The following is a 25,824-nucleotide window of genomic DNA, read 5'->3' as shown; positions in this document are numbered from 1 at the left end:
AAAATAAAAAAATTGAAAAACTGAAAAATTGGAAAAGCGTAAATTTGAAAAGTCAAAAAGTCAAAAATATGGAAAATGTCACAAGAATTTAAAAATTAAGAGCCTGAAAAATTAATTCAAGTCAAGAAACAAGAAAATAGAAAAGAAAAACCGAAATATTGAAAAAAATGCAAAAGTTGTCTCGAGTTTTTGTTTTTCAGTGTTCCAATTTTTCTTTCATTAGTTCTTCGATTCCCAATTTTTTGATTTTGCAATTTTTTTGTTTTTTCAGTTTTTCGATTTTTCAGCTTTTCAAATACAATAAAATGAAAAATCGCAAAATCGTAGAACTGAAAATTCAGGCATGAAAAAACGAAAAGTATAAAATGAAATCTGAAAAATTTAAAGAAACGTAAAAATTGGAAAAACACAATATGGATCGGAAAATCTAAAAATTGAAAGATTAAAAAATTGAAAAATCCAAAAATTGCAAAACAGTCAATTTGACTAATCGAAAAGTCAAACCATACCTGAAATATAATTGAAAATTCAAAAAATTAAAAATTGAAAAAATAAAAAAAATTAAACATTGTAATATTATAGAAAATGGCAAATTCGTGAATTCAAAGGCCGACAAGTCGAGGAAACAAAAATTTGAAAAATCGAGAATTTGATAATTTAAAAATTGCATAGTTGTAATATTAAAAAATTGAAAAACTGAAGAGTCGAAAAGTCAAAATTTCTAAATATTGATCGAAAAATTGTAAAATCGATAATTTGAAAAGTCAGAAAATCAAAAATTTTAAAAATCTCACATACATTTAAAAGTCCAGACTGAAAAATTAATTAAAGCCCAGAAACAAGGAAATTAAAAAAAATCCAAATATTGAAAAATGTAAAAGTTTTGTCAAATTTTTGTTTTTCAGTGTGTCAATTTTTCGTTTCGGTTTTTTATTCCCTTTAGTTTTACAATTGTTCAATTTTATCGTTTTAGAATTTTTCCATATTTCAATTACTGCATCTTAAAACATTCATTTTTTTTAATTTTTTGTTATGTAATGTTTCAATTTTTCGATCTTTCAATGTTACAGCTTTTGGCTTTATAATTTTGACATTCTAAAATTTTTCGATTTTACAATTTTTGAGTTTTCCAATTTTTTGATTTTAGAATTTTTCGTTTTTCAAGTTTTTCGATTTTTTAATTTTTCAAATTTTCCAATATAAAAACGGAATAACTGCAAGGTAGTAAAAACCAAAAATTAAGAACGAAGTATATAATGAAAAGTTTGAAAAATGTAAAAATTGGGAATCAAGAATTTAAAAAATTAAAAAACGAAAATTGAAAAATCGGAAGATTAAAAATTGAGAAACTTAAAAATTGCAAAAACAAAATATGGATCGGAAAATCGAAAAATTGAAATATAAAAAAAGGAAAAATGGAAAAATTTCAAAATCGCCAACTGGACAAATCGAAAAGTCAAAAACGTTGAAAATCTCATAAATGAAAAATTAAAAATTGCGAAATCAAAAAAAACCTCGAAAAGTTGAAGAAACGAAAATTTGAAAATTTGAAAATTTACAAATTGCGTAGTTCTAAAATAAAAAATTGAAAAACTGAAAAATCGAAAGTTTAAATTTTTAAATGGTGATCGAAAAAATGGAACATCGTAAATTTGAAAAGTCGAAAAGTCAAAAATGTGAAAGATCTAAAAATTACGACACTGAAAAATGAATTGAAAAAATGGCTAAAGTTTTCTCCAGTTTTTGTTTTTCAGTGTTTCAGTTTTTCGTTTCATTAGTTCTTCGATTCGGAATTTTTCGATTTTGGAATTTTTCGTTTTTTCAGTTTCTCGATTTTTCAAGTTTTCAAATAAAAAAAACGGGAAACTGCAAAATCGCAAAACTGAAAAATTAAAGAAATGAAAATTGAAAAATCGGAACATTAAAAATTAAGAAGAAAAAAATTAAAATCTAAAACTTGACAAATTGAAAAACTGAAAAATCGAAAAATTGCAAAATCGTCAATTTGGAAAGTCAAAAAATCAGAAATGTGAAAAATCTCACAAAAATGTAAAAATTCGGAGACTAAAAAATTAATGAAAGTCGAGAAACAAGAAAATCGAAAAGAAAAATCGAAATATTGAAAAATGTAAGTTTTTTTAAATTTTTGTTTTTCAGTGTTTCAGTTTTTCGTTTCATTAGTTCCTCGATTTGCAAGTTTTCGATTTTTCAAATAAAAAAAAAAGGAAATCGAAAAACTGAGAATTCAGAAATGAAGAAACGAAATGTATAAAATGAAAAATCTAAAAATTCGAAATCAAGAACTTGAAAAGAAAAATTGAAGTTGAAAAAATTAGCAGCTTAGAGCATTCGATTTCGCAGTTTAAAAGTTAAATTGCAAAACTTTGTAACACAATTTTGATTTTTTTCCGAAAATCTGGACGTCTAGGGTGAAAACTCAAGACGGATTCATACTTTTGACTTTGTAAGGGAGTATTGTGATGGCTCCTTAAAAAAACACCTTGAAACGCCAATATATACTATGTCAAGAGTTTTTGCTTTCCTTTCTGAATTTAAAGGGCATGCAAACTAGTAAAGTACCTTTAGGGTCATGTGCCCCAGGTCGTACTCGCGATTGTACAGATCCTCGATAGTGCTCCTGTACTTGTCCGTGTAGGTATTCATAAGGAACCTCTTGATGATGCAGCTCTTGCCGACCCCAGCACCGCCCAGGATGACTAGGCGAATGCGCTCGTAGTCGGACATGGTAGTTCCGTTGTTGTTCATTGAACTGACTGTCGTCCGGGGTTTCTCAAACTTTCATTTCAGCATACTGGGCGTGGGGATTCCAGAAGGGTTGTGGCAAGTGCTGGCGATTTATTCAGGTTTGCCAATTTCGGAGCAATTAGCTCAGAAGGGTGACATCTGGCGGTGATGGATGATCGAGCCGGCTCTGGAAGAAAACGGGTATTTAGTATTCTCGATGCTCAGTTAATTTGTGCGAGGGTTAGTCTATCTGTTGTTGTTTCATTTAAGAAAATATTGCAGCGAAATTGGTGCGGATTTTTACTTTAGTGTTGTGGCGGTCGCTGTAACTTTTATAATATTCAGAGTTGGATGCAGCTGTGCACTGTATTTACAGCGTCGCATTACCAAGTTTACACCCGAAATATCGGTGGGGCGTTTTTCTTCATAACGCGAACACGAGGTTTCTGCTCGAGCGATTAGCTGTCTACAATCTCGAAATATAACAGCAGTTTCTCACGAAACACTTTAATAATACACCCGTCTGGCGCTCCGAGTACACTTTAGATTCGTTTTCACGTCTCCTTGAAACAATAAAAAATCTTAGAGTCAAGGTATGACAAGAAACTTCTGGTGCTCAAAACGGCTTTAATCTGTTTTTAGTAGTTCGATAAGAACGACTCCGGAATCGTACATTGTGGCCAAAGTTAAATGAGAATCGATCGGTTTGCATTGTCGCTTAATTAAAACGGCACATTAACGGAGATGGAAGAAATCATTGCCAAAAAAGTCATTACGAGAAAACAAAGCCGGAGAACGTGGTATTAGCCCGAGGATCGAAATAATTGAAAACTGTGTATGTTCGTTCTCTAAAGAGTTGTTTGTTTGAGGGAATGTCGTGTCGGAAAAATGAGTCGGGAGATGGAGCACACCTAAGGGCCTGGATAACGGAGATTTACATTTTCATTTGTGTCGTCTTCGGGGTTATGAGATTACTTAAATCCGTTTGTTTAGTCCTCCTGAAATGCCGCTTTCTAGATACTAGTGGAGGGAAAGTGAGATTTGGTCTTTGTTTTAATTATACATAGTATTCTTTAAACAACACGCTACTCAAACCCCTGTTTTTAATTTCTTGTGAAGAATTTATCTATTTAGCAGTGAAGCTCCGCCTCTTGGTTCACGGCGAATAAAAAAAAATCATCACAATTGAGACAGGGCGGGTGGGCGGGCTTAAATTTTTCCTTTTTGTTTTAATATTTGCAAACTTCTTTTCACAACATGAAACTTAAAACATATTTAAAATGAAAAATTCGTACAAGGAAATATTGATTTTGCAGTTAGGCTACGCTCCAGAATTCCAAAATCCATATTTCCTTGCAAAAATGTACCATTTTAACCATGTTTTAAGTTTCTTGTGAAAAGATGGCTATGTACGTTAAGAAAGAAAAAACAAAATATAAGCCCCGCCCACCCACCCTATCTCAATTCTGATGAGTTTTTTGTTCGTCGTGAGCCAAGAGGGCGGAGCTTAACTGCAAAATCCATATTTCCTTGCAAAAATTTACCATTTAAATGTGTTTTAAGTGTCTAAGAAAAAAAATCATCACAATTGAGATGGGGTGGGTGGGTGGGGTTTATATTTTGTCTTTGTTTTAATTATACATAGTATTCTTTAGAAATCGCAAGATTGAAGAGGAGAAAAATTGAAAAAACGTAAAACTCAAACATCGAAAAATTGAAAATCGGGAAACTGAAAAATTGAGAAATCGAAAAATTGAATAATAAAATACATAATCTGAAAAATCACAAAACTGAAATTCTGAAAAATTGAAAAATGAAAGAAAAACTCAATAATGGAAAAACCGAAACATCCGAAAATTGAGAAATTAAAAAATTGAAAAGTTGACACATCAAAAAGTCAAAAAAGTGAAGTCGTAAATCAAAACCTTAAAACATTGAAAAATTAAAAAATAAAAAACCTAAAAATTGAAGGATTGTAGAGATGAAAAATCGAAAAACAGAGATTATATAAAAGTCAAATTTGAAAAATTGAGAAATCGAAAAAGTGAAAATTGCGAAATTGAAAAATTGAAAAATTGCATAATAAATAAACTGAAAAATCCCAAAAATGAAATTTCGAAAAATTGAAAAATGTAAGAAAAATTAAAAAAGCCAAAAACTGAAATATCCAAAAACTGAGAAATTAAAACATTGAAAAATGAAAAGAACAAAAAACTGAAGTCGAAAAATCGAAAACCTGAAAAAATCGAAAAATTGAAAATTTAGAAAAGACAAAAATTGAAAAATCGTAAAATTGAAGTGAAGAAAAATTGAAAAAAACGTAAAACCGAAACATCGGAAAATTGAAAATCCAGAAATCGAGAAAAAGAGAAATTGTAAATTGTAATAATCTGAAAACTCCCAAAACTGAAATATCCAAAAACTGAGCACACCTAAGGGCCTGGATAACGGAGATTTACATTTTCATTTGTGTCGTCTTCGGGGTTATGAGATTACTTAAATCCGTTTGTTTAGTCCTCCTGAAATGCCGCTTTCTAGATACTAGTGGAGGGAAGGTGAGATTTTGTCTTTGTTTTAATTATACATAGTATTCTTTAAACAACACCTGTTTTTAATTTCTTGTGAAGAATTTATCTATTTAGCAGTGAAGCTCCGCCTCTTGGTTCACGGCGAATAAAAAAAAATCATTACAATTGAGACAAGGCGGGTGGGCGGGCTTAAATTTTTCCTTTTTGTTTTAATATTTGCAAACTTCTTTTCACAACATGAAACTTAAAACATATTTAAAATGAAAAATTCGTACAAGGAAATATTGATTTTGCAGTTAGGCTACGCTCCAGAATTCCAAAATCCATATTTCCTTGCAAAAATGTACCATTTTAACCATGTTTTAAGTTTCTTGTGAAAAGATGGCTATGTACGTTAAGAAAGAAAAAACAAAATATAAGCCCCGCCCACCCACCCTATCTCAATTCTGATGAGTTTTTTGTTCGTCGTGAGCCAAGAGGGCGGAGCTTAACTGCAAAATCCATATTTCCTTGCAAAAATTTACCATTTAAATGTGTTTTAAGTGTCTTAGAAAAAAAATCATCACAATTGAGATGGGGTGGGTGGGTGGGGTTTATATTTTGTCTTTGTTTTAATTATACATAGTATTCTTTAGAAATCGTAAAATTGAAGAGGAGAAAAATTGAAAAAACGTAAAACTCAAACATCGAAAAATTGAAAATCGGGAAACTGAAAAATTGAGAAATCGAAAAATTGAATAATAAAATACATAATCTGAAAAATCACAAAACTGAAATTCTGAAAAATTGAAAAATGAAAGAAAAACTCAATAATGGAAAAACCGAAACATCCGAAAATTGAGAAATTAAAAAATTGAAAAGTTGAGACATCAAAAATTCAAAAAATTGAAGTCGAAAATCAAAACCTTAAAACATTGAAAAATTAAAATATCAAAAACCTAAAAATTGAAGGATTGTAGAGATGAAAAATCGAAAAACAGAGATTATATAAAAGTCAAATTTGAAAAATTGAGAAATCGAAAAAGTGAAAATTGCGAAATTGAAAAATTGAAAAATTGCATAATAAATAAACTGAAAAATCCCAAAACTGAAATTTCGAAAAATTGAAAAATGTAAGAAACATTAAAAAAGCCAAAAACTGAAATATCCAAAAACTGAGAAATTAAAACATTGAAAAATGAAAAAAACAAAAAACTGAAGTCGAAAAATCGAAAACCTGAAAAAATCGAAAAATTGAAAATTTAGAAAAGACAAAAATTGAAAAATCGTAAAATTGAAGTGAAGAAAAATTGAAAAAAACGTAAAACCGAAACATCGGAAAATTGAAAATCCAGAAATCGAGAAAAAGAGAAATTGTAAATTGTAATAACCTGAAAACTCCCAAAACTGAAATATCCAAAAACTGAGCACACCTAAGGGCCTGGATAACGGAGATTTACATTTTCATTTGTGTCGTCTTCGGGGTTATGAGATTACTTAAATCCGTTTGTTTAGTCCTCCTAAAATGCCGCTTTCTAGATACTAGTGGAGGGAAGGTGAGATTTTGTCATGGTTTTAATTATACATAGTATTCTTTAAACAACACCTGTTTTTAATTTCTTGTGAAGAATTTATCTATTTAGCAGTGAAGCTCCGCCTCTTGGTTCACGGCGAATAAAAAAAAATCATCACAATTGAGACAGGGCGGGTGGGCGGGCTTAAATTTTTCCTTTTTGTTTTAATATTTGCAAACTTCTTTTCACAACATGAAACTTAAAACATATTTAAAATGAAAAATTCGTACAAGGAAATATTGATTTTGCAGTTAGGCTACGCTCCAGAATTCCAAAATCCATATTTCCTTGCAAAAATGTACCATTTTAACCATGTTTTAGGTTTCTTGTGAAAAGATGGCTATGTACGTTAAGAAAGAAATAACAAAATATAAGCCCCGCCCACCCACCCTATCTCAATTCTGATGATTTTTTTATTCGTCGTGAGCCAAGAGGGCGGAGTTTAACTGCAAAATCCATATTTCCTTGCAAAAATTTACCATTTAAATGTGTTTTAAGTGTCTAAGAAAAAAAATCATCACAATTGAGATGGGGTGGGTGGGTGGGGTTTATATTTTGTCTTTGTTTTAATTATACATAGTATTCTTTAGAAATCGCAAGATTGAAGCGGAGAAAAATTGAAAAAACGTAAAACTCAAACATCGAAAAATTGAAAATCGGGAAACTGAAAAATTGAGAAATCGAAAAATTGAATAATAAAATACATAATCTGAAAAATCACAAAACTGAAATTCTGAAAAATTGAAAAATGAAAGAAAAACTCAATAATGAAAAAACCGAAACATCGGAAAATTGAGAAATTAAAAAATTGAAAAGTTGAGACATCAAAAATTCAAAAAAGTGAAGTCGAAAATCATAACCTTAAAACATTGAAAAATTAAAAAATCAAAAACCTAAAAATTGAAGGATTGTAGAGATGAAAAATCGAAAAACGGAGATTATGTAAAAGTCAAATTTGAAAAATTGAGAAATCGAAAAAGTGAAAATTGCGAAATTGAAAAATTGAAAAATTGCATAATAAATAAATTGAAAAATCCCAAAACTGAAATTTCGAAAAATTGAAAAATGTAAGAAACATTAAAAAAGCCAAAAACTGAAATATCCAAAAACTGAGAAATTAAAACATTGAAAAATGAAAAAAACAAAAAACTGAAGTCGAAAAATCGAAAACCTGAAAAAATCGAAAAATTGAAAATTTAGAAAAGCAAAAATTGAAAAATCGTAAAATTTAAGTGAAGAAAAATTGAAAAAAACGTAAAACCGAAACATCGGAAAATTGAAAATCCAGAAATCGAGAAAAAGAGAAATTGTAAATTGTAATAATCTGAAAACTCCCAAAACTGAAATATCCAAAAACTGAGCACACCTAAGGGCCCGGATAACGGAGATTTACATTTTCATTTGTGTCGTCTTCGGGGTTATGAGATTACTTAAATCCGTTTGTTTAGTCCTCCTGAAATGCCGCTTTCTAGATACTAGTGGAGGGAAGGTGAGATTTTGTCTTTGTTTTAATTATACATAGTATTCTTTAAACAACACCTGTTTTTAATTTCTTGTGAAGAATTTATCTATTTAGCAGTGAAGCTCCGCCTCTTGGTTCACGGCGAATAAAAAAAAATCATTACAATTGAGACAAGGCGGGTGGGCCGGCTTAAATTTTTCCTTTTTGTTTTAATATTTGCAAACTTCTTTTCACAACATGAAACTTAAAACATATTTAAAATGAAAAATTCGTACAAGGAAATATTGATTTTGCAGTTAGGCTACGCTCCAGAATTCCAAAATCCATATTTCCTTGCAAAAATGTACCATTTTAACCATGTTTTAAGTTTCTTGTGAAAAGATGGCTATGTACGTTAAGAAAGAAATAACAAAATATAAGCCCCGCCCACCCACCCTATCTCAATTCTGATGATTTTTTTATTCGTCGTGAGCCAAGAGGGCGGAGCTTAACTGCAAAATCCATACTTCCTTGCAAAAATTTACCATTTTAAATGTGTTTTAAGTGTCTAAGAAAAAAAATCATCACAATAGAGACGGGGTGGGTGGGTGGGGTTTATATTTTGTCTTTGTTTTAATTATACATAGTATTCTTTAGAAATCGCAAGATTGAAGAGGAGAAAAATTGAAAAAACGTAAAACTCAAACATCGAAAAATTGAAAATCGGGAAACTGAAAAATTGAGAAATCGAAAAATTGAATAATAAAATACATAATCTGAAAAATCACAAAACTGAAATTCTGAAAAATTGAAAAATGAAAGAAAAACTCAATAATGGAAAAACCGAAACATCCGAAAATTGAGAAATTAAAAAATTGAAAAGTTGAGACATCAAAAATTCAAAAAAGTGAAGTCGAAAATCAAAACCTTAAAACATTGAAAAATTAAAAAATCAAAAACCTAAAAATTGAAGGATTGTAGAGATGAAAAATCGAAAAACAGAGATTATATAAAAGTCAAATTTGAAAAATTGAGAAATCGAAAAAGTGAAAATTGCGAAATTGAAAAATTGAAAAATTGCATAATAAATAAACTGAAGAATCCCAAAAATGAAATTTCGAAAAATTGAAAAATGTAAGAAAAATTAAAAAAGCCAAAAACTGAAATATCCAAAAACTGAGAAATTAAAACATTGAAAAATGAAAAAAACAAAAAACTGAAGTCGAAAAATCGAAAACCTGAAAAAATCGAAAAATTGAAAATTTAGAAAAGACAAAAATTGAAAAATCGTAAAATTTAAGTGAAGAAAAATTGAAAAAAACGTAAAACCGAAACATCGGAAAATTGAAAATCCAGAAATCGAGAAAAAGAGAAATTGTAAATTGTAATAATCTGAAAACTCCCAAAACTGAAATATCCAAAAACTGAGCACACCTAAGGGCCTGGATAACGGAGATTTACATTTTCATTTGTGTCGTCTTCGGGGTTATGAGATTACTTAAATCCGTTTGTTTAGTCCTCCTGAAATGCCGCTTTCTAGATACTAGTGGAGGGAAGGTGAGATTTTGTCATGGTTTTAATTATACATAGTATTCTTTAAACAACACCTGTTTTTAATTTCTTGTGAAGAATTTATCTATTTAGCAGTGAAGCTCCGCCTCTTGGTTCACGGCGAATAAAAAAAAATCATCACAATTGAGACAGGGCGGGTGGGCGGGCTTAAATTTTTCCTTTTTGTTTTAATATTTGCAAACTTCTTTTCACAACATGAAACTTAAAACATATTTAAAATGAAAAATTCGTACAAGGAAATATTGATTTTGCAGTTAGGCTACGCTCCAGAATTCCAAAATCCATATTTCCTTGCAAAAATGTACCATTTTAACCATGTTTTAGGTTTCTTGTGAAAAGATGGCTATGTACGTTAAGAAAGAAATAACAAAATATAAGCCCCGCCCACCCACCCTATCTCAATTCTGATGATTTTTTTATTCGTCGTGAGCCAAGAGGGCGGAGTTTAACTGCAAAATCCATATTTCCTTGCAAAAATTTACCATTTAAATGTGTTTTAAGTGTCTAAGAAAAAAAATCATCACAATAGAGACGGGGTGGGTGGGTGGGGTTTATATTTTGTCTTTGTTTTAATTATACATAGTATTCTTTAGAAATCGCAAGATTGAAGAGGAGAAAAATTGAAAAAACGTAAAACTCAAACATCGAAAAATTGAAAATCGGGAAACTGAAAAATTGAGAAATCGAAAAATTGAATAATAAAATACATAATCTGAAAAATCACAAAACTGAAATTCTGAAAAATTGAAAAATGAAAGAAAAACTCAATAATGGAAAAACCGAAACATCCGAAAATTGAGAAATTAAAAAATTGAAAAGTTGACACATCAAAAAGTCAAAAAAGTGAAGTCGTAAATCAAAACCTTAAAACATTGAAAAATTAAAAAATCAAAAACCTAAAAATTGAAGGATTGTAGAGATGAAAAATCGAAAAACGGAGATTATGTAAAAGTCAAATTTGAAAAATTGAGATATCGAAAAAGTGAAAATTGCGAAATTGAAAAATTGAAAAATTGCATAATAAATAAACTGAAAAATCCCAAAACTGAAATTTCGAAAAATTGAAAAATGTAAGAAACATTAAATAAGCCAAAAACTGAAATATCCAAAAACTGAGAAATTAAAACATTGAAAAATGAAAAAAACAAAAAACTGAAGTTGAAAAATCGAAAACCTGAAAAAATCGAAAAATTGAAAATTTAGAAAAGACAAAAATTGAGAAATCGTAAAATTGAAGAGAAGAAAAATTGAAAAAAACGTAAAACTGAAACATCGGAAAATTGAAAATCCAGAAATCGAGAAAAAGAGAAATTGTAAATTGTAATAATCTGAAAACTCCCAAAACTGAAATATCCAAAAACTGAGCACACCTAAGGGCCCGGATAACGGAGATTTACATTTTCATTTGTGTCGTCTTCGGGGTTATGAGATTACTTAAATCCGTTTGTTTAGTCCTCCTAAAATGCCGCTTTCTAGATACTAGTGGAGGGAAGGTGAGATTTTGTCTTTGTTTTAATTATACATAGTATTCTTTAAACAACACCTGTTTTTAATTTCTTGTGAAGAATTTATCTATTTAGCAGTTAAGCTCCGCCTCTTGGTTCACGGCGAATAAAAAAAAATCATCACAACTGAGACAGGGCGGGTGGGCGGGCTTAAATTTTTCCTTTTTGTTTTAATATTTGCAAACTTCTTTTCACAACATGAAACTTAAAACATATTTAAAATGAAAAATTCGTACAAGGAAATATTGATTTTGCAGTTAGACTACGCTCCAGAATTCCAAAATCCATATTTCCTTGCAAAAATGTACCATTTTAACCATGTTTTAAGTTTCTTGTGAAAAGATGGCTATGTACGTTAAGAAAGAAAAAACAAAATATAAGCCCCGCCCACCCACCCTATCTCAATTCTGATGAGTTTTTTGTTCGTCGTGAGCTAAGAGGGCGGAGCTTAACTGCAAAATCCATATTTCCTTGCAAAAATTTGCCATTTAAATGTGTTTTAAGTGTCTAAGAAAAAAAATCATAACAATTGAGATGGGGTGGGTGGGTGGGGTTTATATTTTGTCTTTGTTTTAATTATACATAGTATTCTTTAGAAATCGTAAAATTGAAGAGGAGAAAAATTGAAAAAACGTAAAACTCAAACATCGAAAAATTGAAAATCGGGAAACTGAAAAATTGAGAAATCGAAAAATTGAATAATAAAATACATAATCTGAAAAATCACAAAACTGAAATTCTGAAAAATTGAAAAATGAAAGAAAAACTCAATAATGGAAAAACCGAAACATCCGAAAATTGAGAAATTAAAAAATTGAAAAGTTGAGACATCAAAAATTCAAAAAAGTGAAGTCGAAAATCAAAACCTTAAAACATTGAAAAATTAAAAAATAAAAAACCTAAAAATTGAAGGATTGTAGAGATGAAAAATCGAAAAACAGAGATTATGTAAAAGTCAAATTTGAAAAATTGAGAAATCGAAAAAGTGAAAATTGCGAAATTGAAAAATGAAAAATTGCATAATAAATAAACTGAAAAATCCCAAAACTGAAATTTCGAAAAATTGTAAAATTGTAGGAAACATTAAAAAAGCCAAAAACTAAAATATCCAAAAACTGAGAAATTAAAACATTGAAAAATGAAAAAAACAAAAAACTGAAGTCGAAAAATCGAAAACCTGAAAAAATCGAAAAATTGAAAATTTAGAAAAGACAAAAATTGAACAATCGTAAAATTGAAGTGAAGAAAAATTGAAAAAAACGTAAAACCGAAACATCGGAAAATTGAAAATCCAGAAATCGAGAAAAAGAGAAATTGTAAATTGTAATAATCTGAAAACTCCCAAAACTGAAATATCCAAAAACTGAGCACACCTAAGGGCCTGTATAACGGAGATTTACATTTTCATTTGTGTCGTCTTCGAGGTTATGAGATTACTTAAATCCGTTTGTTTAGTCCTCCTGAAATGCCGCTTTCTAGATACTAGTGGAGGGAAGGTGAGATTTTGTCTTGGTTTTAATTATACATAGTATTCTTTAAACAACACCTGTTTTTAATTTCTTGTGAAGAATTTATCTATTTAGCAGTGAAGCTCCGCCTCTTGGTTCACGGCGAATAAAAAAAAATCATTACAATTGAGACAAGGCGGGTGGTCGGGCTTAAATTTTTCCTTTTTGTTTTAATATTTGCAAACTTCTTTTCACAACATGAAACTTAAAACATATTTAAAATGAAAAATTCGTACAAGGAAATATTGATTTTGCAGTTAGGCTACGCTCCAGAATTCCAAAATCCATATTTCCTTGCAAAAATGTACCATTTTAACCATGTTTTAAGTTTCTTGTGAAAAGATGGCTATGTACGTTAAGAAAGAAAAAACAAAATATAAGCCCCGCCCACCCACCCTATCTCAATTCTGATGAGTTTTTTGTTCGTCGTGAGCCAAGAGGGCGGAGCTTAACTGCAAAATCCATATTTCCTTGCAAAAATTTACCATTTTAAATGTGTTTTAAGTGTCTAAGAAAAAAAATCATCACAATTGAGATGGGGTGGGTGGGTGGGGTTTATATTTTGTCTTTGTTTTAATTATACATAGTATTCTTTAGAAATCGCAAGATTGAAGAGGAGAAAAATTGAAAAAACGTAAAACTCAAACATCGAAAAATTGAAAATCGGGAAACTGAAAAATTGAGAAATCGAAAAATTGAATAATAAAATACATAATCTGAAAAATCACAAAACTGAAATTCTGAAAAATTGAAAAATGAAAGAAAAACTCAATAATGGAAAAACCGAAACATCCGAAAATTGAGAAATTAAAAAATTGAACAGTTGAGACATCAAAAATTCAAAAAAGTGAAGTCGAAAATCATAACCTTAAAACATTGAAAAATTAAAAAATCAAAAACCTAAAAATTGAAGGATTGTAGAGATGAAAAATCGAAAAACAGAGATTATATAAAAGTCAAATTTGAAAAATTGAGAAATCGAAAAAGTGAAAATTGCGAAATTGAAAAATTGAAAAATTGCATAATAAATAAACTGAAAAATCCCAAAACTGACATTTCGAAAAATTGAAAAATGTAAGAAACATGAAAAAAGCCAAAAACTGAAATATCCAAAAACTGAGAAATTAAAACATTGAAAAATGAAAAAAACAAAAAACTTAAGTCGAAAAATCGAAAACCTGAAAAAATCGAAAAATTGAAAATTTAGAAAAGACAAAAATTGAAAAATCGTAAAATTGAAGTGAAGAAAAATTGAAAAAAACGTAAAACTGAAACATCGGAAAATTGAAAATCCAGAAATCGAGAAAAAGAAAAATTGTAAATTGTAATAATCTGAAAACTCCCAAAACTGAAATATCCAAAAACTGAGCACACCTAAGGGCCTGGATAACGGAGATTTACATTTTCATTTGTGTCGTCTTCGGGGTTATGAGATTACTTAAATCCGTTTGTTTAGTCCTCCTGAAATGCCGCTTTCTAGATACTAGTGGAGGGAAGGTGAGATTTTGTCTTTGTTTTAATTATACATAGTATTCTTTAAACAACACCTGTTTTTAATTTCTTGTGAAGAATTTATCTATTTAGCAGTGAAGCTCCGCCTCTTGGTTCACGGCGAATAAAAAAAAAATCATTACAATTGAGACAGGGCGGGTGGGCGGGCTTAAATTTTTCCTTTTTGTTTTAATATTTGCAAACTTCTTTTCACAACATGAAACTTAAAACATATTTAAAATGAAAAATTCGTACAAGGAAATATTGATTTTGCAGTTAGGCTACGCTCCAGAATTCCAAAATCCATATTTCCTTGCAAAAATGTACCATTTTAACCATGTTTTAAGTTTCTTGTGAAAAGATGGTTATGTACGTTAAGAAAGAAATAACAAAATATAAGCCCCGCCCTCCCACCCTATCTCAATTCTGATGATTTTTTTATTCGTCGTGAGCTTAACTGCAAAATCCATATTTCCTTGCAAAAATTTACCATTTTAAATGTGTTTTAAGTGTCTAAGAAAAAAAATCATCACAATTGAGATGGGGTGGGTGGGTGGGGTTTATATTTTGTCTTTGTTTTAATTATACATAGTATTCTTTAGAAATCGCAAGATTGAAGAGGAGAAAAATTGAAAAAACGTAAAACTCAAACATCGAAAAATTGAAAATCGGGAAACTGAAAAATTGAGAAATCGAAAAATTGAATAATAAAATACATAATCTGAAAAATCACAAAACTGAAATTCTGAAAAATTGAAAAATGAAAGAAAAACTCAATAATGGAATAACCGAAACATCCGAAAATTGAGAAATTAAAAAATTGAAAAGTTGACACATCAAAAAGTCAAAAAAGTGAAGTCGAAAATCAAAACCTTAAAACATTGAAAAATTAAAAAATCAAAAACCTAAAAATTGAAGGATTGTAGAGATGAAAAATCGAAAAACGGAGATTATGTAAAAGTCAAATTTGAAAAATTGAGAAATCGAAAAAGTGAAAATTGCGAAATTGAAAAATTGAAAAATTGCATAATAAATAAACTGAAAAATCCCAAAACTGACATTTCGAAAAATTGAAAAATGTAAGAAACATGAAAAAAGCCAAAAACTGAAATATCCAAAAACTGAGAAATTAAAACATTGAAAAATGAAAAAAACAAAAAACTGAAGTCGAAAAATCGAAAACCTGAAAAAATCGAAAAATTGAAAATTTAGAAAAGACAAAAATTGAAAAATCGTAAAATTGAAGTGAAGAAAAATTGAAAAAAACGTAAAACTGAAACATCGGAAAATTGAAAATCCAGAAATCGAGAAAAAGAGAAATTGTAAATTGTAATAACCTGAAAACTCCCAAAACTGAAATATCCAAAAACTGAGCACACCTAAGGGCCTGGATAACGGAGATTTACATTTTCATTTGTGTCGTCTTCGGGGTTATGAGATTACTTAAATCCGTTTGTTTAGTCCTCCTGAAATGCCGCTTTCTAGATACTAGTGGAGGGAAGTTGAGATTTGGTCTTTGTTTTAATTATACATAGTATTCTTTAAACAACACGCTACTCAAAAACCTGTTTTTAATTTCTTGTGAAGAATTTATCTATTTAGCAGTGAAGCTCCGCCTCTTGGTTCACGGCGAATAAAAAAAAATCATCACAATTGAGACAGAGCGGGTGGGCGGGCTTAAATTTTTCCTTTTTGTTTTAATATTTGCAAACTTCTTTTCACAACATGAAACTTAAAACATATTTAAAATGAAAAATTCGTACAAGGAAATATTGATTTTGCAGTTAGGCTACGCTCCAGAATTCCAAAATTCATATTTCCTTGCAAAAATGTACCATTTTAACCATGCTTTAAGTTTCTTGTGAAAAGATGGCTATGTACGTTAAGAAAGAAAAAACAAAATATAAGCCCCGCCCACCCACCCTATCTCAATTCTGATGAGTTTTTTGTTCGTCGTGAGCCAAGAGGGCGGAGCTTAACTGCAAAATCCATATTTCCTTGCAAAAATTTACCATTTAAATGTGTTTTAAGTGTCTAAGAAAAAAAATCATCACAATTGAGATGGGGTGGGTGGGTGGGGTTTATATTTTGTCTTTGTTTTAATTATACATAGTATTCTTTAGAAATCGTAAAATTGAAGAGGAGAAAAATTGAAAAAACGTAAAACTCAAACATCGAAAAATTGAAAATCGGGAAACTGAAAAATTGAGAAATCGAAAAATTGAATAATAAAATACATAATCTGAAAAATCACAAAACTGAAATTCTGAAAAATTGAAAAATGAAAGAAAAACTCAATAATGGAAAAACCGAAACATCCGAAAATTGAGAAATTAAAAAATTGAAAAGTTGACACATCAAAAAGTCAAAAAAGTGAAGTCGAAAATCAAAACCTTAAAACATTGAAAAATTAAAAAATAAAAAACCTAAAAATTGAAGGATTGTAGAGATGAAAAATCGAAAAACAGATTATATAAAAGTCAAATTTGAAAAATTGAGAAATCGAAAAAGTGAAAATTGCGAAATTGAAAAATTGAAAAATTGCATAATAAATAAACTGAAGAATCCCAAAAATGAAATTTCGAAAAATTGAAAAATGTAAGAAACATTAAAAAAGCCAAAAACTGAAATATCCAAAAACTGAGAAATTAAAACGTTGAAAAATGAAAAAAACAAAAAACTGAAGTCGAAAAATCGAAAACCTGAAAAAATCGAAAAATTGAAAATTTAGAAAAGACAAAAATTGAAAAATCGTAAAATTGAAGAGAAGAAAAATTGAAAAAAACGTAAAACCGAAACATTGGAAAATTGAAAATCCAGAAATCGAGAAAAAGAGAAATTGTAAATTGTAATAATCTGAAAACTCCCAAAACTGAAATATCCAAAAACTGAGCACACCTAAGGGCCCGGATAACGGAAATTTACATTTTCATTTGTGTCGTCTTTGGGGTTATGAGATTACTTAAATCCGTTTGTTTAGTCCTCCTGAAATGCCGCTTTCTAGATACTAGTGGAGGGAAGGTGAGGCTTTGTACGCCCATGACGAGGGCTTCGGTGAAGTTTATTGCTCGAGCTGGGGTGACAACAGCTCGTATAACATTTTTAAATTTCCGTACCTACATGAGCTAAAAAAAAGTTTCGACTCTGATGACTCCTTTCGTGATAAACATCTGCATGCCAAGCGTTCCACCCACAAGTTCCCAACTACTCGCAATCCACATGTTCTATAGAAATGATTAGCATTCGAGCGACGTTCCAACTTGCCATTTCGCATGACATATTTCATTTATGTACAGCGAATTCCAACAGAAGTCGGGAGTTTCCGCCGAAACAACCATTAAAATTGCTTTGATTAAGGTATGAGCACACAAAAAGCGGAATGTATGCAACCGAATATACAGCTCGAGGAGCAAACGTATAATTAAATTTGAGCCGAACGACTGCACTCCTTGCAAACGTATTAAATCTTCCACTTTCTCGTCCAAGAGAGGTAATTTTTACTCGCTTGATAAGCAATCTTTCAAAGTCGCTCCTAGCGGAATTATTTACACTACGCAGTTTAATAGTTTTCCACGAATCCACGAGCGAACTACGTAACAAGATTTCAATAAAACATCGCCGAATTTCCAGCTCAAAAAAAGAAAAACATCCGCTGTTCCCTAAAGTGTCGTTTAACTCCGGCACCAGTCCAATCAAAAATGTCGCTTAATTACATTAAAACTCGGAGAACGCGACAGGATTCATCTTGCTGTATTTTACGAGCTCACTAGAGCAAAAGAAGCCGTCTTGTTTTTATTCTGTTCTCGTTATTGAACATTCTCCTTGTTCTATAAAATATTTTCCGTTCGGCCAGACTTGTTGTTCCTGCTTTTAGCAAACATTAATCATTTCGACGTTCTTGCTATGGTTTTTCTTTCCTGGGGGAAGATAATTTGCATTTTTATGTTTTCGGGCGGTTTATGAATCCGCGAACTGGGGAGCCGCAGTTACAGGAAGGGGTGCAGGTACAACATGTTCCAGTCGTGGAGGATCCGTTTCGAAATTCGAAACCAGAATTTCAATATTTATTTTTTAAGTTAGCTGCCCGTTGACGGGGAAAATTGTAAATTTAAATTTTCTTAGCGGCGAAATTCTAATGAGGGCTTGAGGGCTGTTTATTTTAATTATTAAAGATTATTTTTACGCGAAAGAGCGGAATTTCGGTCGAAAAACCTAAAAACATTCCTAATTGCAAACGCGGTAGAGATGGAAAGAAGACATCCGAAGGATTAAGAAAAAAAGACTCATCCAAATAGCTCGTCTAGTTTAAAAGTTATAGATCATCAAATTCGAGTTTTTCAAATTCTAGCGAAAAAACTAAAAACATTCCTCATTGCAAACGTAGATGGCCGCATTTAAAGGGGTTGTAGAAAAGTGGAGGATTTAAGTAGATTACTACAAATATTTACCATTTTGGACATGTTTTAAGTTTCTTATTGTCGAAATAAGTCCACACATATTAAGAAAAGAAGGTAAAATGTAGGCCCGTCCCGATCTCAATTTTTAACTGTGATGAATGTTTCTTTCGTTGCCAGATCGAAGGGCGGGGCTTAATGCAAGATTCATATTTGTCATCAAGAATTTACCATTTTAACCATGTTTTAAGTTTCTTGTTGTGAGAAGATGGCTATGTACGTCAAGAAAGAAAAAACAAAATGTAAGTCCCGCCCACCCACCCTATCTCAATTCTGATGATTTTTTTATTCGTCGTGAGTCAAGAGGGCGGAGTTTAACTGCAAAATCCATATTTCCTTACGAAAAAATGTACCATTTTAAATGTGTTTTAAGCTTCTAAGAAAAAAAAAAAATCATCATAATTGAGATGGGGTGGGTGGATGGGGTTCAGATTTTGTCTTTGTTTTAATTATACATAGTATTCTTTAAACAACAGGCTACTCAAAAACCTATTTTTAATTTCTTGTGAAGAATTTATCTATTTAGCAGTTAAGCTCCGCCTCTTGGTTCACGGCGAATAAAAAAAATCGTCACAATTGAGACAGGGCGGGTGGGCGGGCTTAAATTTTTCCTCTTTGTTTTAATATTTGCAAACTTCTCTTCACAACATGAAACTTAAAACATATTTAAAATGAAAAAATCGTACAAGGAAATATCAATTTTGGAATTAGGCTACGCTCCAGAATTCCAAAATCCATATTTCCTTGCAAAAATGTACCATTTTAACCATGTTTTAAGTTTCTTGTGAAAAAATGGCTAGGTATGTTAAAAAAGAAAAGACAAAATATAAGCCCCGCCCACCCACCCTGTCTCAATTCTGATGATTTTTTTTATTCGTCGTGAGCCAAGAGGGCGGAGTTTAACTGCAAAATCCATCTTTTCTTACAAAAATTTACAATTTTAAATGTGTTTTATGTTTCTAAGAAAAAAAAATCATCACAATTGAGATGGGGTGGGTGGATGGGGTTTATATTTTGTCTTCGTTTTAATTATACATAGTATTCTTTAAACAACAAGCTACTCAAAAACCTATTTTTAATTTCTTGTGAAGAATTTATCTATTTAGCAGTTAAGCTCCGCCTCTTGGTTCACGGCGAATAAAAAAAATCGTCACAATTGAGACAGGGCGGGTGGGCGGGCTTAAATTTTTCCTTTTTGTTTTAATATTTGCAAACTTTTTTCACAACATGAAACTTAAAACATATTTAAAATGAAAAATTCGTACAAGGAAATATTGATTTTGCAATTAGGCTACGCTCCAGAATTCCAAAATCCATATTTCCTTGCAAAAATGTACCATTTTAACCATGTTTTAAGTTTCTTGTGAAAAAATGGCTATGTATGTTAAGAAAGAAAAGACAAAATATAAGCCCCGCCCACCCACCCTATCTCAATTCTGATGATTATTTTATTCGTCGTGAGCCAAGAGGGCGGAGTTTAACTGCAAAATCCATCTTTCCTTACAAAAATTTACAATTTTAAATGTGTTTTACGTTGTTAAGAAAAAAAAATCATCACAATTGAGATGGGGTGGGTGGGTGGGGTTTATATTTTGTCTTTGTTTTAATTATACATAGTATTCTTTAGAAATCGTAAAATTGAGGAGGAGAAAAATTGAAAAAACGTAAAACTCAAACATCGGAAAATTGAAAATCGGGAAACTGAAAAATTGAGAAATCGAAAAATTGAATAATAAAATACATAGCCTGAAAAATCACAAAACTGAAATTTTGAAAAATTGAAAAATGAAAGAAAAACTCAATAATGGAAAAACCGAAACATCCGAAAATTGAGAAATTAAAAAATTGAAAAATGAGACATTAAAAATTCAAAAAAGTGAAGTCGAAAATCAAAACCTTAAAACATTGAAAAATTAAAAAATCAAAAACCTAAAAAATTGAAAGATTGAGGAGATGAAAAATCGAAAAACAGAGAATATATAATTGATTGAGAAATCGAAAAATTGAAAATCGCGAAATTGAAAAATTGAAAAATTGCATAATAAATAAACTGAAAAAGCCAAAAATTGAAATATCCAAAAACTGAGAAATTAAAAACTTGAAAAATCAAAAAAACACAAAACTGAAGTCGAGAAATCGAAAAACTGAAAAATCAAAACATCGATTAATTGAAAAATCGAAAAATTGAGAATTTAGAAAAGACAAAAATTGAAAAATCGTAAAATTGAAGAGAAGAAAAATTGAAAAAAACGTAAAACTGAAACATCGGAAAATCGAAAATCCAGAAATCGAGAAAAAGAGAAATTGTAAATTATATTAATCGGAAAACTCCCAAAACTGAAATATCCAAAAACTGAGAAATAAAAAAATTGAAAAATTAAAAATCAACAAAATCTAAAAAATAAATTGAAAAATTGAGGAATTGGAGAAATGAAAAATCGAAAAATAGAGTATATAAAAAATTTATTTATTTCAATACAGTGCCCTACGGGTTTAAGGCCCAATAACAAGACTAGGTAATAAAAGTCAAATTTGAAAAAATGAAAAATCGAAATATTTAAAAATCGCAAAATTGAAGAGGAGAAAAATTGGAAAAACGTAAAATTGAAACATCGGAAAATTGAAAAATCGATAAAATTGAAAATCGTGAAGTTGAAAATTGAAAAATCGTAAAATTGAATAATAAATAAACTGAAATTTCGAAAAACTGAAAAATGAAAGAAAAACTAAACAATACCAAAACTGAAATAACCAAAAATTCAGAAATTAAAAAATTAAGAAATCGAAAAATCAAAAAAGTGAAGTCGAAAAATCGTAAACTTAGAAAATAGAAACATTGACAATCAAAAACTTGAAAAATTTAAAAATTGGATAATTGAAAAACTGAAAAATCTTAAAACTGAAATATCCAAAAACTAAGAAATTAAAAAAAGAAAAATTGAGAAATCGAAAAATCAAAAAGTGAAGTTGAAAAATCAAAACCATAAAAAATTGAAAAAGTAAAAAATCAGAAACCTAAAAAATTAAACAGAATTTATAAAAGTCAGATTTGCAAAATTGGAAAATCTAAATATTTAAAAATCGTAACATTGAAAAGGAGAAAAATTGAAAAAACGTAAAACTGAAACATCGGAAAATTGAAAATCGAGAAACTGAAAAACTAAGAAATTGTAAATTCAAAAAATTGAATAATAAATAATCAGAAAAATCCCAAAACTGAAATTTCGAAAAATTGAAAAATGAAAGAAAAACTGAAAAATGGAAAAACTGAAAAATCTCAAAGCTGAAATATCCAAAAACTGACAAATTAAAAAATTGAAAAATTGAGAAATCAGGAAGTCAATAAACTCAAATCGTAAATCAAAACCTTAAAAAAGTGAAAAATTAAAAAATACCTGAAAAATTGAAGAACTGAAAAACTGAAAAATCGAAGTCAACAAATGGGAAAATCGAAAAATTGAGAGTTTATAAAAGTCAAAAATTGAAAAATCGAAATACATATTTAAAAATCGGAAAATCGAAGAGCAGAAAAATTGAGCACACATCCCTTTTACTCCCGGTTTTATTTTAAATTCATGCGTTCTTACATTTTGCCTTTTTGTTTTAATATGTGTAGACTTCTTTTCACAACATGAAACTTAAACAGGTTTAAAATGGAAAATTTGTATAAGGAAATATCAATTTTGCAATTAGGCAAAACATAAGCCCCACCCATCCGCCCTGTCTCAATTCTAATGATTTTTTTTATTCGTCGTGAGCCAAGAGGGCGGAGTTTAATTGCAAATACCTTATTTCTCTACAAAAAATAAAAAACATGTTTTTGAGTATCGTGTTGTTCAAAGAATAAGAATGTATATTAAGAAAAAGACAAGTAAAAGGGCTGTAGTTATAATATCTGATCTGTTTTTGAGAAAAAAAGGATTCATCCAAATAACTCATCTATTTTAAAAGTTATAGATCGTCCAAATCGAGCCTTTCAAGTAAGTCGTCGACAAAAGCGACTCCATCTCGTGGTGATGGTAGCTGGTTTTGTAAAATGCGTCAAGCAGTTTCCAGTTCAGCGTTCTATTTAGTAATAATAATAATAATAATAATAGTGAATTTGTTCCCAGTCGAGAATTATGTCTCTAGTGGGTACAGCTACATAGCAACACAGTTATGAACTGTAATTTTATCGGTATACATCTTCAGCAGCAAAAAATACGCCAATTGCGCACTTTTTTTACTTTTTAGTGGGGAGTGTTGTGGCGGCCGCTCGAAAAAATCACCCTAAACCTTAAAGATTTTCACTTTCTATTAAAATGCGTGCACTTCGTAAGCGTCAAAAACCCCCGTTAATAAAAATTTGCAGCGTAAGCTCTCCCTCACAAACCTCATGAATACCGAGCTACCCCTTGCCATATTTCTCGGCGCACGCAAAGTGATTGTGAAAGTTTGGAGCGTGTTGCGAAGTGATTTGTGCTCCAAGTATGAAGAAATCTCCACTGCAAAAAGCGGTTGCATTCGCTTTACTTAAACGAAAAATTATTACATTTACCGAGTGGAAATTCGTGTGGCGGCTGGGAAAGTTCCGTAATTGCGGGGTTTTTCCTCAAAGACTTCGATTTCCCTGGCGTTTAAGCCACACGAGCGATTTCTCGGAGACACGAGTGCGAATTTTTAAGAGGGAGGGTGGAAGAACTATGCAAATTTTGCACTGTTGGGGTGCATAGGGACGAAGAGGTGATAAAGTGGCAGAAGTGCAGAGTCAGTCGGAGCGTGGAAGTTGTGTACTGAGGACCGTTCAATGCAAATTCGGTCATAAAGTATGAATGGCAGCGTTAAGATGAACGGAAAAGTCATTAAAAGTTTCAGAGTTTGATAGAAGAGCCGGGGTTGTTCTATTTTTTGTTTGGTTTAGTTTTGTTGCTACGGAGAGTTTAAGTGGCTTTTAATGCTGTAGTGCAAAGGAGGTTATCAAACTGAACAATTCAATTCAATTGGTTTTGAAAGTTCGATCAATAATTCACGATTTTTCCATTTTCAGTTAAAATAACAAACGTTTCGCTGTTCTGAAAGAAAACTAAAAAATTGACAACACCTAGACATCGTAGAATGGAAAATGTGTGTTCGATGTCAGTATTGTTCAGGAAGCAGCTTCTTTTAACTTTCAGCTTTTGAAATAAAAGCTGAAAGTTAAATATTTGATAAAGAAAATTTCAAATTTAAGTTTACTTATTATAGTTAATTAAATATTGTGTTCTGGTGTCTACAGAACTCATTATTTAAACTTCGGTTGCCTCTTATGAGATAGAGAATTGTCTGCTCAAATTTTCGCTTTTTGGTGGGGAGTGTTGTGGCGACACGTTGTAGACTGTTCTCGAAATAACCGCAAGATAATCATTCTCAAAATCAATATTACCACAGCACACTTCGTTTTTTCGCAAATTCGAGTTATAACAACTCCATAACTCGATCTTCGTCAATTAATTATTCTGATCCTTCCCTCCACTATCGCAGCCGTCACCAAAGTTTGATCGAAATGATCTTAATGGATTTTTCGTGAGTTTGCTCTCTATCATATACGAGGAACAGCAGACGCGATCATGGGAAATTAAATAAAGTTGAGTTTGCAGTCGACGAACTCGTTTCGATTCCATTCCCTGTCGCAATTAGTCGGTCGAGTAATTACTTTAATACTCACTGATTAAATGTGGAGTCGCAGCCACAGATAGAGTGGATTTTTTCCACAATTGAGTCTCGGCACACTGTTCATGTTTAAACTTTGTAAAATGAAGGAGTTTGACTGGAAACAAAGTAAATTGGCGGTTTGCGATCAAACTTTGGAACTGGAGGGAGATATCCAATCGATGCCTGCTGTGCATACGCTGAAGAGTTTGATAAAGCTGTAGCTGGTTATAATTGGAGTGCTGTGGGTTGAATGATAACGGAGTAGTGCTAAAAGTAAAACAATAGAACTTCATTGCAACTTGATCCTGTAGTTTTTTACTTTCAAGCGGGGAGTGTTGTGGTGGCTCAAATCACCGCGTTGCCACCACATCAAATATGTTTACATTCGTAATGAAATAAATTTCCTTTCACAATTTTTCTTTCAGGAAAAATGGTGTGCGGTTTCGAGTGGAGATTTGCAGGAATACCACCAATTATCCCGGATCTTGATGAAATGACCGCAGCAGGAGCGCTGTGTGCTCTTGTTTATTATCCCGCTCCTGTCTGTAACTTCGATCTGAACACGTTAATTAAGTTAGGCTGTGTCTGGTGTACAGGGCGATATGCTGCTGAAGTGAGTGGGATCGTGCGTGAATAATTTATACACAAATACTAAATAACTATTGCTGTATTGGATAATTTGCTGGGGGAGACACAGTATGAATAAATTTGTTTAGAGATGTTTCATATTGACAGACGGATTGGCGGATTTTCATGACATTGATGTAGTAATTTCGTTAAAATAGTGGTGTTTTTGTAATGGGGTGGATGTGACCGGGCAACAATATTTTGTAATTAGTGTTACATAATTAGAATGGGTGCGGACAGAATTATTTGTGCTTGTTATTAAATGTGACGCGTTTCACCTTGCCGGAGTACTGATAATGACAGCGTGCTCTGGAGGAGTTCACCTTTATTTTATATTAAAAGCTGGAAGTTAAATATTTGAATATTAAGTTGTGAAAGTAGTTATGGAGGAAATTTTAAATGTAAATTTCTTGCCGGAACATTTTAATTAATGTTTACGGGCTGTTAGCTGGAATCGTTAAATATTTTTTGCTCGACCATAAAAGTTCGTTATTAGAAGTTTGAAGCACAATTTCGCTTTTTTTGGAACACAGAACAAGTTTTGGGCTTACTTGTATCCGACTGTCGGTTTAGAACTGGTAAATTGCACGCTTTTTACTTTTTAGTGGGGAGTAGTGTGGTGGTTTGTTCCTGATAACTTTGTATTTATAAAGAAATTAAAAAAAAACAAAAATTTATAAAAGCGAAACATTGAAAAATCAAGCAATTGCTTAATTTTTCAGTTTCATTT

The 25,824-nt window shown here is 30.8% G+C and overlaps 1 protein-coding gene across 1 annotated transcript in view; it reads right to left on the bottom strand.

Annotated features, from left to right (window-relative positions):
- The window catches only part of LOC135143000 (GTP-binding protein Di-Ras1), a 138,099-nt gene that overhangs the window by 26,618 nt on the left and 85,657 nt on the right, over nucleotides 1-25,824 (bottom strand). The window contains exon 2 of the mRNA XM_064074822.1: nucleotides 2,581-2,932. Within this exon, the coding sequence (XP_063930892.1) occupies nucleotides 2,581-2,766 (186 nt within the window). The 5' untranslated portion in view covers nucleotides 2,767-2,932. The remainder of the gene's footprint in view (nucleotides 1-2,580; nucleotides 2,933-25,824) is intronic.

The sequence above is a fragment of the Zophobas morio genome, unplaced genomic scaffold (genome assembly GCF_036711695.1).
Source record: "Zophobas morio isolate AGI-343-1 ecotype UQ-CSIRO unplaced genomic scaffold, CSIRO_AGI_Zmor_V1 ptg000057l, whole genome shotgun sequence".
Classification (NCBI taxonomy): domain Eukaryota; kingdom Metazoa; phylum Arthropoda; class Insecta; order Coleoptera; family Tenebrionidae; genus Zophobas; species Zophobas morio.
The sequence above is the reverse complement of the archived record's forward strand: the minus strand, read 5'-3'. Positions and strand labels throughout refer to the sequence as shown.